This window comes from Carica papaya, chromosome 5 (genome assembly GCF_054855325.1).
Source record: "Carica papaya isolate Zhongbai chromosome 5, ASM5485532v1, whole genome shotgun sequence".
In the NCBI taxonomy this organism is placed as follows: Eukaryota; Viridiplantae; Streptophyta; class Magnoliopsida; order Brassicales; family Caricaceae; genus Carica; species Carica papaya.
In genome coordinates this window covers 2,454,630-2,469,726 of record NC_142313.1, presented here as the reverse complement: position 1 = coordinate 2,469,726, position 15,097 = coordinate 2,454,630, and the positions used below count along the sequence as shown (strand labels likewise).

General features: G+C 33.0%; 3 protein-coding genes across 5 annotated transcripts; 1 reads left to right on the top strand and 2 right to left on the bottom strand.

Moving 5' to 3' along the window:
- Window positions 1-24: 24 nt before the first annotated feature.
- LOC110821545 (ENHANCED DISEASE RESISTANCE-like protein (DUF1336)) lies at window positions 25-3,761 on the bottom strand. 3 transcript variants are annotated; one of them, XM_088220188.1, is made up of 4 exons: window positions 3,450-3,761; window positions 1,173-2,121; window positions 1,013-1,063; window positions 25-366 (listed from the first exon to the last, which is right to left on the bottom strand). In XM_088220188.1, the coding sequence occupies exons 2-4, from the start codon at window positions 2,111-2,113 to the stop codon at window positions 300-302; spliced, it is 1,059 nt and encodes a 352-aa protein (XP_088076314.1). In that variant the 5' UTR covers window positions 2,114-2,121; window positions 3,450-3,761; the 3' UTR covers window positions 25-299. The 3 variants fall into 3 exon arrangements, with proteins under 3 accessions (XP_088076314.1, XP_088076316.1, XP_088076315.1); XM_088220190.1 differs by lacking the exon at window positions 1,013-1,063 and having other exon boundaries at window positions 3,450-3,758; XM_088220189.1 differs by lacking the exons at window positions 25-366; window positions 1,013-1,063 and having other exon boundaries at window positions 1,169-2,121; window positions 3,450-3,760.
- Window positions 3,762-4,939: 1,178 nt separating this feature from the next.
- Window positions 4,940-6,819, bottom strand: RBL13 (RHOMBOID-like protein 13). The gene has a single exon (XM_088220192.1). It carries the CDS (start codon window positions 6,201-6,203, stop codon window positions 5,394-5,396), a length of 810 nt encoding a protein of 269 aa, XP_088076318.1. The 5' UTR covers window positions 6,204-6,819; the 3' UTR covers window positions 4,940-5,393.
- Window positions 6,820-11,566: 4,747 nt separating this feature from the next.
- On the top strand, window positions 11,567-14,917 carry STO (B-box zinc finger family protein). The gene is made up of 3 exons (XM_022051032.2): window positions 11,567-12,355; window positions 13,007-13,306; window positions 14,507-14,917. The coding sequence occupies exons 1-3, from the start codon at window positions 12,173-12,175 to the stop codon at window positions 14,738-14,740; spliced, it is 717 nt and encodes a 238-aa protein (XP_021906724.1). The 5' UTR covers window positions 11,567-12,172; the 3' UTR covers window positions 14,741-14,917.
- The last annotated feature ends 180 nt before the right edge of the window (window positions 14,918-15,097 follow it).

Here is a 15,097-nt window from a genome sequence, read left to right as displayed (position 1 = left end):
ATCTTCCTACCAACTAGCTCACTCTTGTGGGTAAAACCTTAATTCTTGAAAGAAACAAATAAACACAAACACAATGAAGGAGTGTTTTGATGTCCACTTGAAACTTACAAGAGAAAGAATTACAGCTTTGCTTGGTATTTACATTCAACTCTGAGTTAAATGAAATATAATAACCAGTAAGTGTGACACTCCACCAGCAAAGAATATATGAAATTCTATTTGTCTGCACTTAGCAATAATCTTCTTATCTTTCATTCAGAAGAAATCTTCATATCTTCACAACAATTAGTGAATACGAATCAAGCAGTTGATGTTCTCATTTGTAATCTTATCCTCCTGTGGCAATGTGAGGAGCACCTGGATGATCTGCAAAGGTTACAGTGATCTCATAAATATACAGAAATAGGAACGATTATTGAAAATGCTGAAAGGATGCTCGTCTCAGGCTCCCTTTGTTCTCACAGTATAATATCAAATGGGGTAAAATGTTTTTTCTTTTGAAATATTAAATGGGGTAAAATGTACTAAACAGAAATGCCTTGGAAACTAATAATTTATTGGGATATGATTAATTGACCTCATTACATTTCCCCCCACCTCCTAAACAGATCTATAGGCATCTAGACCTTGAATTCAGAATACCATTAAAGCAAGCAAAGAGAAACACCAAGGAAGTTTGCAATATGAGAACTTTGTTTTTTTGGCTTGAAAAGTGTTATGGAGGAATGGAATATCAGAAGCCCTTTGATGAATATGGATTTTGGGATTTTTTTTCCTCCAATGATAAATCAAACATAGAAGTGTATTCAGGATCCAAAGCCAGTTTATACTTCCGCATGAAGTAAGAAGCAAAACTTAAAGACCATCTGCAGAGCGAGTTGTGGGTAATGAAGCTGCATCATTTTGCTTTTTTCAAAATGAAACATTGAGATGAACCTAAAAAGAAGACTAGCGAGTTATGAAGTAGATACAGGGTATACAGTTAAGTTCTCCAAAACAACTGCTTATTCACCTAGAAGTTGAAGGGTGTCTAGCAGTCATAAACTTTGTAGCAATCTCCGTGCTGATAACAGGAACAATCAGAGTATTGAAGAACTACAAGCGTACTTCTTCCTAGCAGCTGAAATGTACGAATTAGAAATCCCAACACAATTACACTATGCAATACTTACCATTTTTTCACATCTTCGTCACCATCTCCATGGTCAGAAATTCCATTAACATGGGAAGACCCAGTGGTAGAACCACTTTCATGTGCACCCTGAAGGAGAAGACTAGAAAACCCATGTCCAATTGATTTCCACCAGCGTGCAGGCAGAGAGGCCGAACCAGCGGTACTTGCATCAGATGATGATTCAATTGGCCAAGCTGAATCAGGGCTCAAATCAGAAAACCTCACAGCTCCTAAGAGTCGTTCAGGAAGCTCTTGTTCTGTTTGGCTCTCAATAAGAAAAGCCAAGTCAACTGTCAGTGTTGTGATGTAACCAAATGCCAGATGGACTATTGCACTAGCAACAACAGAAGAACCAATATCCACATCAACTTCAATGAAATTTTCCCCTATGATATATTTACATGAAAGGGCACGGCCAATTATGCATATAGCCTGCTCTCCAACTGCTTTTCTCACAATCCAAGGGCCTTTCACAATGTTGGCGATCAATTTGAGCCTTGACTTTCTAAATGCATCATCTCCTTTCAAAAATCGATCCATCAAAGACCCTTCTGGAATTGGCTCTGTTGCTATGAAATAAGCTACAGCACTATAATTATCCTTATGCGGGACCTGAAGATTGAAAGCCCAGACAAAAGGCTTATCACCTGAAGGGAACTCATCAATAACCTTCCTAACACGGCTGTTTGGATCGTTTAGAATCTCCCCAAGCTTTGTGGGGCCTTTAATCCAGTCAAATCCAAGAGGCTTTAGAAGATATTCACCGCCAGGGATTTTAACCTTGGTTGACAGGTACTCAGGCCCTCTAACCATGAATTTATCTCCAGAAGGGGTGGCCCAACCATTTGAACAATTATCTGGTTCAAGTAGAGGAACAGCACCCTCTGATTTTACTCTCTCTATCCACTCAGGACCATCTTTGCCAACAACACTAGCCATGTGAACACCTGTTTGGTATAAATATCATCAGAATAAATACACAAAACAGAAAGAGAGATCTATACAATTTTACCACTAAATCCTTTCTCCCTTGGCCGATAATCGACATATTGACCTATACCCTACTCACGAACATGCACCCCTAGCAATCAAGATAGTGATAATAACAGAACAACGAAACGAAGAGAAAACATCATCGTCCAGCAACCATTAAGGTAATACGCATGCCCTCAAAAAATTGGAAATGTAATGAGCAAATACCTTCATTTGAAAAACAAGTCTACCCCTTACAGTCTCTTGACTGTATCAATTTTTCACTCAAGAGAGTTTTCTTGCTGCCAATATCAGTCTTGACACTAAGAAAAATTCTACATGAGATAACATGGAAAAAGGAAAAATAAAATAGAATTTGTCATAACAAAGTCTTGAATATGCTCAGGGTCCTTGAAACAAGACAAATAAACTAACCTTGGTTTATAGTAACAAATGAAGCAAAACAATTTGAGCTTATCCGCTCTCAGCTGATACAATAAGGAACCTCCAAGCTGAAGATATTGTCTAATAGACATATGTATGACTTGCTAATTCTTTTGTGGTCAAATGGTGATAATCCTTGCCGATCATGACAACAGTTAACTCGTAGAATTTGCACCCAAGAACTATCAAGAAATCTCAAACCTACTTGCCCATCCAACATTAAAGTATGTCTAGCTGGAATTTATGATACTAAAGAGTAGGTTTTCGCACATTTCAAAGGATACCTTAGATGCAAATGCAAAACCAGCCCTTCCCATCCAAAAGACTAATTAGGCTGGAATTGTTATCTAAATATGGGAAGCTTCTCGTGTACTACATTAAGTTCCTTCATAATATTAACTTCGGGTATCATAATGGGAACACGGGCACAGATTCAAAGTTTCCTCCATTACACAATAACAGAACAATCCATTCTTCCAGCAGAAAAGCAGACTAAAACTAGAAAGTTCAACCATCCTTATGCACTAGTGACAAACGAAAAACCCAAATTCCTACATCATGAAACTCCATTCCCTCTGTTTCAGCAGGAAACAAGTATTTACAAACACAACTGGATGTATAAAAACAAAGAAAAAAAAAAAAGAGAACCCAGCATCCAAGATGCAACACATAAATTTCACATGAACAGACCCGGAGACAATTTGCAGGCAATATCAAATATCAACGGCTACAATTATAGACCTTAAGAGAGGTAACCACACCCAAACCCTAAAACCAAGGAAGTAAAAGCCAAACAAGAACAACAGAAATTTAGATATCGTTTGTACATCAATTGAAACAAAGATGACAAGCTATTTACCTCCAGTTGCGGGCAAGAAAAAGAAAAAGGTTTTCTGAGGAACTAAACTCCCCTCAGAAACCCTAATTAACGGATCCCCAAAATCACAAATTAGGGTTCTTCGTACAGCCTAAACTTGTTCGTTTTCCTGGAGGAAACCTTAGCTCGAATTTTCTTGCTCTAGACGTAATTAACCTCCAGTTTATTCCATTTCTTGGAAGCTAATGACGAAAAAGGAGAGTGTTAACTCGCGAAGGAAACGTCACCTGCCAATCCGGTAGCCGGTGAAGAAAAGAACCTTTCCCCCCCTCTCCCCTTCCTCTCCCTGTTTCTGTTTACATGGTTGACTTTGACCGATTAAAGCAGCAAATTAGATGCCTACGCGGGGGTATTTCGGTAATTTCACTCGTTCAAGCTTCATAAAACTGTATTTGCCATTTTTGTAATGTAACAGGATAAGACGTGCATGTATGCACGTATCAGACGCTGTAATTTCTGTCAACTGTAATTTTTTTTTTTTTTAATTTTAATCCTAAATTTAAATTCTATTTGTTTGTTTATAAGATATTTTTTATATCATATTGGTTATAATTTTTTTAATAAAAAAAAATTCTCTTATAAAAATACATTTTATTTTTTTCCCAAATAAAATGTCTTTTTAACATAATAAAATTCTGATAAATGAATATCTTACTTGAATTTTCAATTTACATTACTAACATTTTTTGCAGTGCTCCATCTTTTTGTTAATTTTGCTTCACCCCTGACATAAATACAATATGCATCTCTCCAAAATGTAAGTGGCTGTGTAGCATGTATGCTTTACAAGATTATGCTTCCTGAAAATTTTGAAAAATTTTATGTTATTCTCCGGATACCGGTTACGATCATTTCAAAGACTGAAAGACTTGAATGCTTCGAGAGAAGGAGCGATGTAAGCTACACCATCCTTGAGTCTAGCTATATTCTTGAATGCATCTGAGAAGGAGCGATGTAAACTACATCATCCTTTGAGTCAAGCTATATTCCTACACTAGGATTCTTTCCTCGGACAAGGCCATGCTCAATATCGATCTTTTATCTAAGGGTGTTCTTTTTCTAGTCTGAATGGGAATCTAGACCTCAGTTCGGGTAAAAAAAGACCAAAAAGTCCAGTCAGATCCGGTCCAGATGGAAACGTAAACAGTCTGATCTTCAATCTAAACCCCTTTCTCTATTTGTTGATCGACCCAGAAGACTAGCTACAAAACTATGATCAAATCCCAAACTTCATATGCACCATAACCTAATTTATTCACTCACAACTGTTTGTCGTTCATTAATCAACCCTCGGGCCATTAACAGTCCGTGACAACAGCCAATATCCTCATGATACAAAGCAAATGCATACAAGAAGCTGCAAAAGTAATCTCGAGTGATTCAACACAGCCAACTTTATCCTCGGATAGTTCATGGATGTTATACTATTTAAGTAGATTTGATAAATCACAGCTGCAACTCTTGAACCGTAGTTCAAAAATAACATAACCCATAATCTTTAACTATTCAGTAATCAACACAGCAATCTTACACATTCAGAATTGTGAAAGAATTCATTGTTTACTATTTCTTTAAATCATGGGACGGTGTAATAAAAAAAGCAAATTATCAGAAATACAAAGAACATCAGAGGAGAAAATGCCCTCCCTTCAAATAAATATGCATGGGTGAGTAATTACATTCTGTAACCTCGTAAACCTCACGATGCAGCAAAGACATGTAGACACCTGGCTAGCAAGCCCGAAATACTGCAGCTAAAGATATTTTTACCACATGAAAAGGCACCAACAAACCTGAAACACTTTGGCAATTGTGAATCTAACTTTCTAGTTTGCCTTAACAAAATCATGCAGGATTGTTAATAAGAGCCCTCAAATTGCAGGTCAGCATTCTTGCGTCCAATTGTGGGAGGATCATGACCAGAAATTAGACCAGTTCTGCACCTTCAACTGGGATCATACTCATCTGCAGGCTGCGGCTATTCCCAATAAACCGTATAGAAGGAAAGGAAGGATCAGTCACAGATTCAATCTCAAGAAAGTTGAAATCATATGCACCAGATCTTTTCAAACTGAACACAAAAATCACAACAATCCATCCCAACATAGTAAGTGCCCAGAAATTATTCATCCCATGAATCAAACCCCAAGCTACAGAATAGCCAACAATAATTCCCGATAAATGCCCAAGAAAGCTTGCTTGTGGAACAATAATTGAAGTAAAAATAAGCGACTCAAAAGGTGCAAAACTGATTGGAAGTGAAAGAAACCCAAAAAGCTCCAACTTTGAAGAGGGCTGCTTCACAGATAGAATCGTCATCCATCCAAACACAACGCAAGAGTACCCAACAGCTGTCACTCTCCTGAAATACTCAAGCTTAAATCTCTGTACCAACAAATGGTACATCCCCAGAACCAGCACTCCTGATAATACAATCAACACAAGCGTGTAGTGAAGATAATATGCCACTCCCATACCCATACGCCCCAGTTGCTCCACAATGCCAAGACTCCAAAGTGCACTCATATTGAACACAAGATGCAAGACACTTATATGCGAGAAAGCAGACGTAATTATCCTCCAATGGTGCCCTTCAACAGCAGTTTCATAACTCAAACCCACGTGTGAATACCCAATGTTTTTCTTCTGTATAATAAACCATATTGCAGTGCATATTCCTATAAAACAACTCGTAGCTGGTTTTTCGAGGATCTCATAAAACAATGGCCTACCCATCTATAATCACACCTTGAACTTTCCTCCCTCTAACTGAATGTCCCAATCTAACTCCACCAAAAACCAGGACCAGAAGTTCTAGAAATAAAATAAATCCATAAAGAAATCACACTACTCTTACTCTGCAATACCAAATTTGATACACAAACAACTTCCAACTTCAAATCAGAAGAGATCCTAACCCCTAGTTTCCTTACAGGTTTACTTGAGTAAACCAAGGAAGCCCCTCCAAAACGTAAAGTTCCAGTCAGCCAACCATGTAAGGAAACAATCCACACGAATCCTATAACAGCGATTCTCGAGAATCAGTAAGAGATGTACACTTTTCCGTTCTTAAGAGCAATTAAAAACAGCTCCAAGTGAAAAGAAATGCATTCAGATTCTTGTTTCAGGCACGATAACATACAATGGGTAAGTAAAAGAGCTTAATTAGGGTTTTCAGATATCAAATGGTCATAACTGATTTGGGGATTTATACACAGCAAAAGAGAAGATCTTACTCCATCACCATTAGCTTCAAGAGAACGACTCGAGTCCCTTGTTGCCCTCCCTCCTAGATTTTCTGGGTTCTTCTTCACCGGTAGACGAATAATGGAAATGCCTAAATAAAAAAAAGTACAGAAAATGGATTTTATTGTCCTTAATTACTTTATTCGCCGTGATAACGGAAAAAAATGCATATTATTAATTTACTAAAATACCCTTTATATTTCTCCTTTTAACTTTAAATTTATAAATACTAAATATTTCTCTATTTAATTTCAATATGACCCCCAATCAATTTCTAATTTACAACTTTGGCCCAATTTTAATTATGTATTTTTCAACATTTTCCAATTTACTCCCAAACTACAATTCCAAGTAGTCGTGGGCTTTTTAGACTATTCCAATTGAAGCCCACTGAGTTTAGGAATCTTGCATTTTGGTCCATTGACTTTTTTTTTTTTTTTTTTACTCATAACTCATTTTTAAAACTCATAGTAAATTATATATAATGCCCAAATATATAATAAATTTCATTTTATTATAATTAATTACAAACTGGTCTTAAATATAATTTCTGATTATGAAGATTTAGATTTACATATTTTTTTTATTTTGAATTCTTCATTAAAAAAATATATATATATACACAAATTCTTCATAGAAAATTAAACTATTAGTAATAAATAAATAATTAATTAATTATATAAAATTTGAGAATAATTTTGATAGTTATTTCTGTATATTATATCATATTTTGTATAATATAAAAAGATAAATTAAAATTTTAAAAATCCAAAATTAATTATTATTACTATTATTTAGTTGCAGCCATCTTTTACCAAACCTTTCAACACTTTATATCTAATATGGTTGAACCACTACCTTATCTTCCAACAAAAAGCCAAAATGGTCTCAAGTAATCCTTCAATATATACAGCACAAGCACATACATACAAATACAAAATAGCAGCCTTACATGTAACCCTTTTCATGCTGTATCTCTACATCTCAAATTTCCTTTCAACTTAACCACTTGCTTCGTACCCAAATAAGGAAATCGATCCGAGTATCATCCCGAGTTTGTCGGATAATATGACTCGTAAAGAATTTTCTGATTCGAGTTTTGATTACGACTGCATTGACGGTGATCGTCGCGCTCCCGAATATTGGCAAGCAAGACATGCATTTCTGGCTAGTTATCATCTTACGAAACAAGATCAACATGGATTCAAAGAAATTTTAAAGAAGTCTACGAAAAAATTTCGTCGTATTGCCATAAAAGTTGGTTATGATGTTCGCGAAGAAACATCCAAACAAAGGTTCAGAATTAGAGGTTTGAAATTCAAATCAAGTTTATCATTTTTAGTTACAGTAAGTATAAAATATTTTACTAATTTAAAAAAGAAATATTAAAGAAAATCTCTTTTATTTGATTATATACAATATTGGAGAGAACACATAATTTGGTGTATAATTTGAGATTTTAGAATCTAAATAATGTTAATAAAAATGGATATATACATATATATATATATATTTTTTTTTTCTAAGTTTCTCACAAATACAAGTTGTAACTAGGCATGTGTTTTAGGGTGGCAAAAAGAAGCATGTAAAATAGATTTGTCCTTATAAGATACAATTTTTCATATTAAAAACAATTTTAATTTGATTTAAAATGAAATTTTTTTTTTGTTTATTTTCAAATTAAATGATTTATCTTAAACGATACAGATCATATCATAAAATAGTGGTATGATTAGTTATATTAGTGTTATTGTATTAAAATATATATCGTGTAAAATATTTAGTTTGAATTATAAGTAATATTTTTTGACTGAGTCTACAATTATAAATTTACGAAAATATTAAAATTTAAATAATTATTCGAATAAGGTCCCTTCAAAACAAGTTATCGAAAATGACAAATAAAACTATCATTTATTAGTGCTAAATTTGTTAAACTTATATAATATGCAACGCCCCGATTTATATAAAAAAAATATGTGATCATTGAATTCTGTATAGTTAAAAATAAAGATACTAATAATTTAAGTTTAAATTTTAAAAAATTGGTAATATAACTCTTAAAAAATGTTGGAGATATAATATTTGAACATGCATATTTTACAATAATTGTACAATCATGAACCTATTAACTTAAATATAAATTTTTAAAAATTTATTAGTCTCATTCTTTATCCACATAAGAATTAAATTATTATAAAATATTTAAATTAAATTAAATTATTCCAATTTGAATGAATATTCTACTATAAATTTAATAAATGAAAATAATTTTTATAAAAAAGTGAAAATAACGAAGTTGAAATTCTAAATAAGATTTTATTAAAAATAAAAATAGAAGAAACTAGAAAACACCATAATTAAATGCCACAATTTCATTGGTTCTATAGTTCTTAATCATTGAAACAAATAAAACCACCATAAAAAATATTACTAACAAAATATATATATACATATGTGTGTGTATATATATATGTATGTGTATATATATATATATATATATATTGTTGTAAGGAGACAAGGATGTTTTGCAAGTCATTGAAATGACATTAAAATGCAAACTTCAAAGTCTCTCACATACTTGTACATATAATTAATAATGACAATTTTTTTTGTGGTCACAAATTAATTCTCTATAATAATAATAATAATAATAATAATTTCCACTCTCAATCAATCACCCAACAATTAAATATTAATTTTTTTATAGAAAAATTATAGTTTCATTTTGATTTTATTTAAATTATATATATTTTTATGGTGATGAACATTCAATTTTTTTGTCATTTTATTTTAAAAAATAATAAGGTGTTAGGTTCTTATATTTCAATTATAATTTTTTTAATTAATTTTATACTTTTTATCTAAATTTTTTAAAAAAAGAATCTAAACCCATATAAAAAATTATTTAAAATGTTGAAATATTAAAATATTATATATGATTTGCAAATTAAAAAATTAATGTAGATAAAAAAATTTGTCTCAAACTTAAGAAATATTTATATTCTATTGAAATACCTAAAAATTTAAGAAAAATATTTTAATGATTAACTAAATATATAATTAAAAAATCAATTAAACCCAATAACAAAAATATATATAAATATATATATATATACAATAAAGAGGATTAATTATTCTAATTATTTATAACCATTAATTAAAGCCTAGACCCTAGACCTAGACTTTTCAATTCAATACCATTATGACAACATTGTGTAAATACATTTATATATATATATAAATAAAATACAATAAAGAAATTAATTAAAAAATGAAACATTAATTAAGTAATTAACTCCTTCTCCCTTTTCCCTTAATCTTTAATTAATTCATTAATTAATTAAGTTAGGCAGCAAGTCTGGATAAGCTCATTGCAGCAATGGGGAAGAGCAACCCTATCAGTTGCAGAAATCTTGAACTCCAAATCTTCCCAGTCTTGCTCCACGTCATGTCCATTGCTATGGCCGTCTGTTGAAGCGTGCAGATTTTCAATTGCACACACTCTTTGCACACTCCCCGCCATTAATGAAATCACCATAACCGCTGCGAGAAATCGAACCAGTACGACCGATCTCATCGTCTTCTCTGCCGCCATGATCGATCTTTTCCTTCTTCTTTTTGTTTCTTAACTTGGGTTTTCTGTGTTTGAAGATTACGGTTATTATGGGTGTAGTCTGTTCGTCTCGTGGGTGTATGTATATATAATGGGTTTGTTGGCGTATGAATATATAAGGGTTTTGTGGGTGTATGTATATATGGTGGGGAGGAAGAAGAGAGAAATGTGGTTGATCGTTGGATTTTTGTAATGTCTTTTCTGTGGGAAGAATTTGACATTGTCTTTTCACAAATATAGCCAAGTTTCTATATATGTATATGTACTCAGAAAAACACGTATATATGTATATATATATATATATATATATAGAGAGAGAGAGAGAGAGAGAGAGAGAGAGAGAGAGAGAGAGAGAGGTCAAATGTATGTATATGTGCGGATAAAATGAACACTTGTTAACATGAACAGATAGAATGGGAGGATATTTTGGGATTTTATTAAGATAAAAAAAAGTGATTTAAGTATGGAATATTTTCTAAGTAAGAAAAATATTGTGAAATTCTTCAAAAAATTCGCTTAGATTTTTTATTTTTTTTTATATAAAAAATGGTAAAATTAATAATCTCTTATAGAATTTCATGTGAAATTAAATCTAAATTTTAAATTTTTTAAAAAATTTAGAAGATATTATTTTAATTTCACATAAAATTTTTATAAGATTATATATAAGTTTTATAGAAATTTTCATACTCTCCCAATTGAATTGATTTATAGATTTCTTAATAAATTCTATAGAAACTTTTACTTTTTCTATAGTCATAGTAATATAGAGTGAGATGTTCTTAAATATATATATATATATATACACACACTAAAAAGTATTTATTTAATGATGAAATTTTTTTTATAATAACCCATTAAAATATGGTAAAATTATTTAGTAATAACAATATAAATGTAAAATTTTGTATATTATATTAGTAAAAAAAAAAATTATTTTATACATATTTTCCTCTCAACCCACTTGAAAATTAAATAAGACAATTCCAATTGAAACCACATGTTTAAGATATAATGTGAATTCCCACTAAATCACCCTAAAATCCAACAAAATTATTAATTTATTTTATGATATATTTTTATAAAAATATATATATAATCCAAAATAAAATAATGGAGGAATATGATTTGTTCACACTTCACAAAGTCTTTTTTTTTTTTTTTTTCAAACAACAAAAAATTTTGTCATAAAAATACACAACCACACAAACCCAACTGGCCCTTCAATGCTTTGTTGTGCACAGCTAATTTCTTGCTTTTGATTTGCAAAATCCCAATTCCTTATCTCTCTTCTCCACCACACCCTTTCAATTTCCTATCTTCCCACAGATTCTTAGCTTGCTTACATTCAACTCCATTTTCAACACCTCTACAGTCTTCTTCTTCTTCTTCTTCTTCTTCTTTCTTTTCCTTTCCCATTATATTTTCTCACACTTTCTCTTCCATTTTCTTCTTCTTTCTTCCCACCTAACTGTTTCTCCCCTACTCCCTTTGTTTCATCTCAACGTTTCTAGTAAAGTGTTCTACTTGCTTTCCCAGGAAAAGGACATTTCAAGAACCAACTTTGGTGTTTCCTTCATTTTCCTTTGCTAGAAAGTTTGTTACTTTGCCTACCATCATTATTTTCAACCATGTGTATCTCTTCACCAATAATTGTTTCTCATGTGGGTATCTCCTGAAACTTGAATCCTCTCTCTCTCTCTCTCTCTCTCTCTCTCTCTAGCAATCAGGTTTTTGATGTGGGTCATCTTCCAAATCTAACAAACACCTTAAAAAAAGAATCTTTATCTAACCCTAGTACAAGATCTCAGAGATAAGAGGGAAAAATATCAGAGTTAGGAAAATGAAAATTCAATGTGATGTATGTGAGAGAGCTCCAGCAACTGTTATTTGCTGTGCGGATGAGGCGGCGCTCTGTGCAAAATGTGATATTGAAGTTCATGCAGCTAACAAACTCGCAAATAAGCATCAGAGGCTTCTTCTTCAGTGTCTCTCAAACAAGCTTCCTCCATGTGATATCTGCCAGGTAAATTCTGGTTTCCTTTTCCCTTTTGAACTTTGCTGGTATTGATTGATATTTTTTTGGATAGTTGATTAAGTTAACTTCTTTTTTTCCTGCTTTCAGAAAGGGTTTTCTTGATTGATCTGTTCATCATATATGGTTTCTGAACTTTTTGGCTTATTTGTAGAATAAAAAATTATAGGAATCTAGTAGTTTATATTATTTTATTCAATTTGTTTTTAATTGTCTGTTTGTTACCGAGAAAAGGTGAAGGAATAATCAGGTATGTCCATGAAAATGGGTTTGTGAAGTGGGGTCTAGATCCGTTGCTAATGGTTTCAAAAGATTAGATTTTGATTCTCCAATCAACTGATTCTCAAAAGCTGAATTATTTATTATAAAAGCTAATTTTTTCCCAAAAAACTATGGGATGAACTTGTTTTTCCTACTAGAAATTTTCAGTGAACTTGTTTATGCCATTTCTAGAAGTCCTTTCGGTTGCAGGCGTTCTCTGGTATGATCAATAAAGCCCATTTATATGGACACCAACATACATCATTATAGAAACAAACGTAATCATGCTGTTCCTATTCATTTCAAGAATGGTGTTTAATTTGACTTCAGTAATTGATAGGTCCTGGTTTCTTATTTCTCTTTCCTTTATTTGATGGACAGGAGAAAACAGCTTTCATCTTCTGTGTTGAAGACAGAGCTCTTTTTTGTCGTGATTGCGATGAACCTATCCACTCGGCTGGTAGCCTTTCTGCGAACCATCAGCGATTTCTGGCCACTGGGATTCGAGTGGCTTTAAGCTCTAGTTGCACTAAGGATGCAGAGAAGAGTCGGTCGGAGCCACCCAAACCTAATGCACAGAAAACTCCAATGAAACAGCTCACGCAGCATTCATCAAACTTCTCATCTCCATGGGCTGTTGACGATTTCTTACACTTCTCTGATGTTGAGTCTACGGACAAGGTGAGAATAGTATATATATATATATAACTTGATTGAGTATAGTAGTCATATTTATTAACGTGTCGATTGTGTCGAACAATGTTACTGGAATTGATGACTTGGTAAATGAATCACCTGAGGAGCTTATAATTTTTAATTGTAATGATCAGAAAATTTAATAAAGGGGGGAATAACTGATTCTTTTACTAGTCTTCTTTTAACTTGTTTTAAGACTTCTTTGATAGAAAACAGAGTGTTAGCTATTTAAAAATCAAAATATCTGTAAGATCTAAGAGATCCTCATCTTTTCGACAAAAGATGACCAAAAACTCAACCCAGCCAAAAATCCTGAACTTTTCGGAAGTAAGAAACTTTCCTCCGATTTCTTTCTCTCTAAACCATCCACAAAATCCGAAGTGGGACAAGGGCTAGAATTTCCCTTTGTTATTTAGAACCAGCCGCACCCAGCCTCACCCTAAACTTGCTTCAAATGCCTAAAAGCTTGATTGTGCAAGAAGTGTCTTGCAAAAACAGAACTGCCTTTTGGTTCCCTGCTTCAGTAAATAGCTTCAGCAAACAGCCGTCTATAATCTGTCTCCTGACTCCTCTTCCATAGGGTTCTACTAGCTCAGCGGAAAACTTGCAAAGATTTTTCTTTAGCGTAAAAAGTTTTGTCAAGTTATGTTTTGTCTATTCATTGAAAATCTTCTGCACGATCAGTAATCATCATAACCTGTCCTGTAGGAAGACTACCTAGCAAACAGCCATGTATAGGATCCAAATAGATTGTACTAGTACAGCTCTACAAGATTAGCTGAAGAACGGAATTTTGACTCAAGAGTTTTCCGAAGAGTTATAGATCCTGAAATTGGATAGGGCTTGTGAAACCAAGTAGAACAACATGCAATTAAATGATACAAGGAATCTTATCTATGATCTTCATGGAATATTATAAAATGCAAACTGGTGTAACAAGTAAATAGAACGAAAAAAACACAGCAAGGCTCCATGGAATTTATGTGAGTTCGGTTCGCAGTTCAAAGTTGTCTTTCTAAAGGAGAAGAATATAAATGAATCAGGTAGATCACTTGATTTAGATAGGAACACTCAAGTTTGTTCCTTGGACTTCAATAATGTCAAACTGAAGTGCCTGTTCTCGATAAAGCTTGCTTTTTGAATTTATGCATCTTTCTGAAGCTGTCCTCTTTTTCCTTAATGTAGAAAGAGCACCTTGAGCTAGGGGAGCTCGAATGGCTAGCAGACATTGGTCTCTTTGGCGAGCAATTTCCTCAAGAGGCCTTACCAGCAGCCGAAGTTCCCCAACTTCCCGAGGCACATACAAGCAATGTCAACTCATACAGACCCATGAAATCAAATATGTCTCACAAGAAGCCGAGGATTGAAATCCCAGACGAAGAAGAGCACTTCATTGTCCCAGATCTTGGCTACCGCTGATATAAAAAAAAAAAGAGAGAAATATGAAATGTGCTGATTAAGTCAATAATTATACCTTTATACTCTTCAAGTATATATACGCATCTATAAGTGCATAGGACATACACTTATTTCCAAATACTGTTATGTTAGCATTACTATGTTTCTGAAGTTAAATTGAAGGGAAATTTCAACTTATCTGCTGATATTTCTGGTGACATTGATAGATGCAACTAAGAACCAGCTCGCCTGTAAACCGACTTTGATGATATGAATTCAAGAGAATTCAGCCCCAAGATGACAATATTAAGAAAGATCAAATTCAAGTACTTATAATTTCTTACCACCCTGATACCTTCACACGCAAATTCTACATTA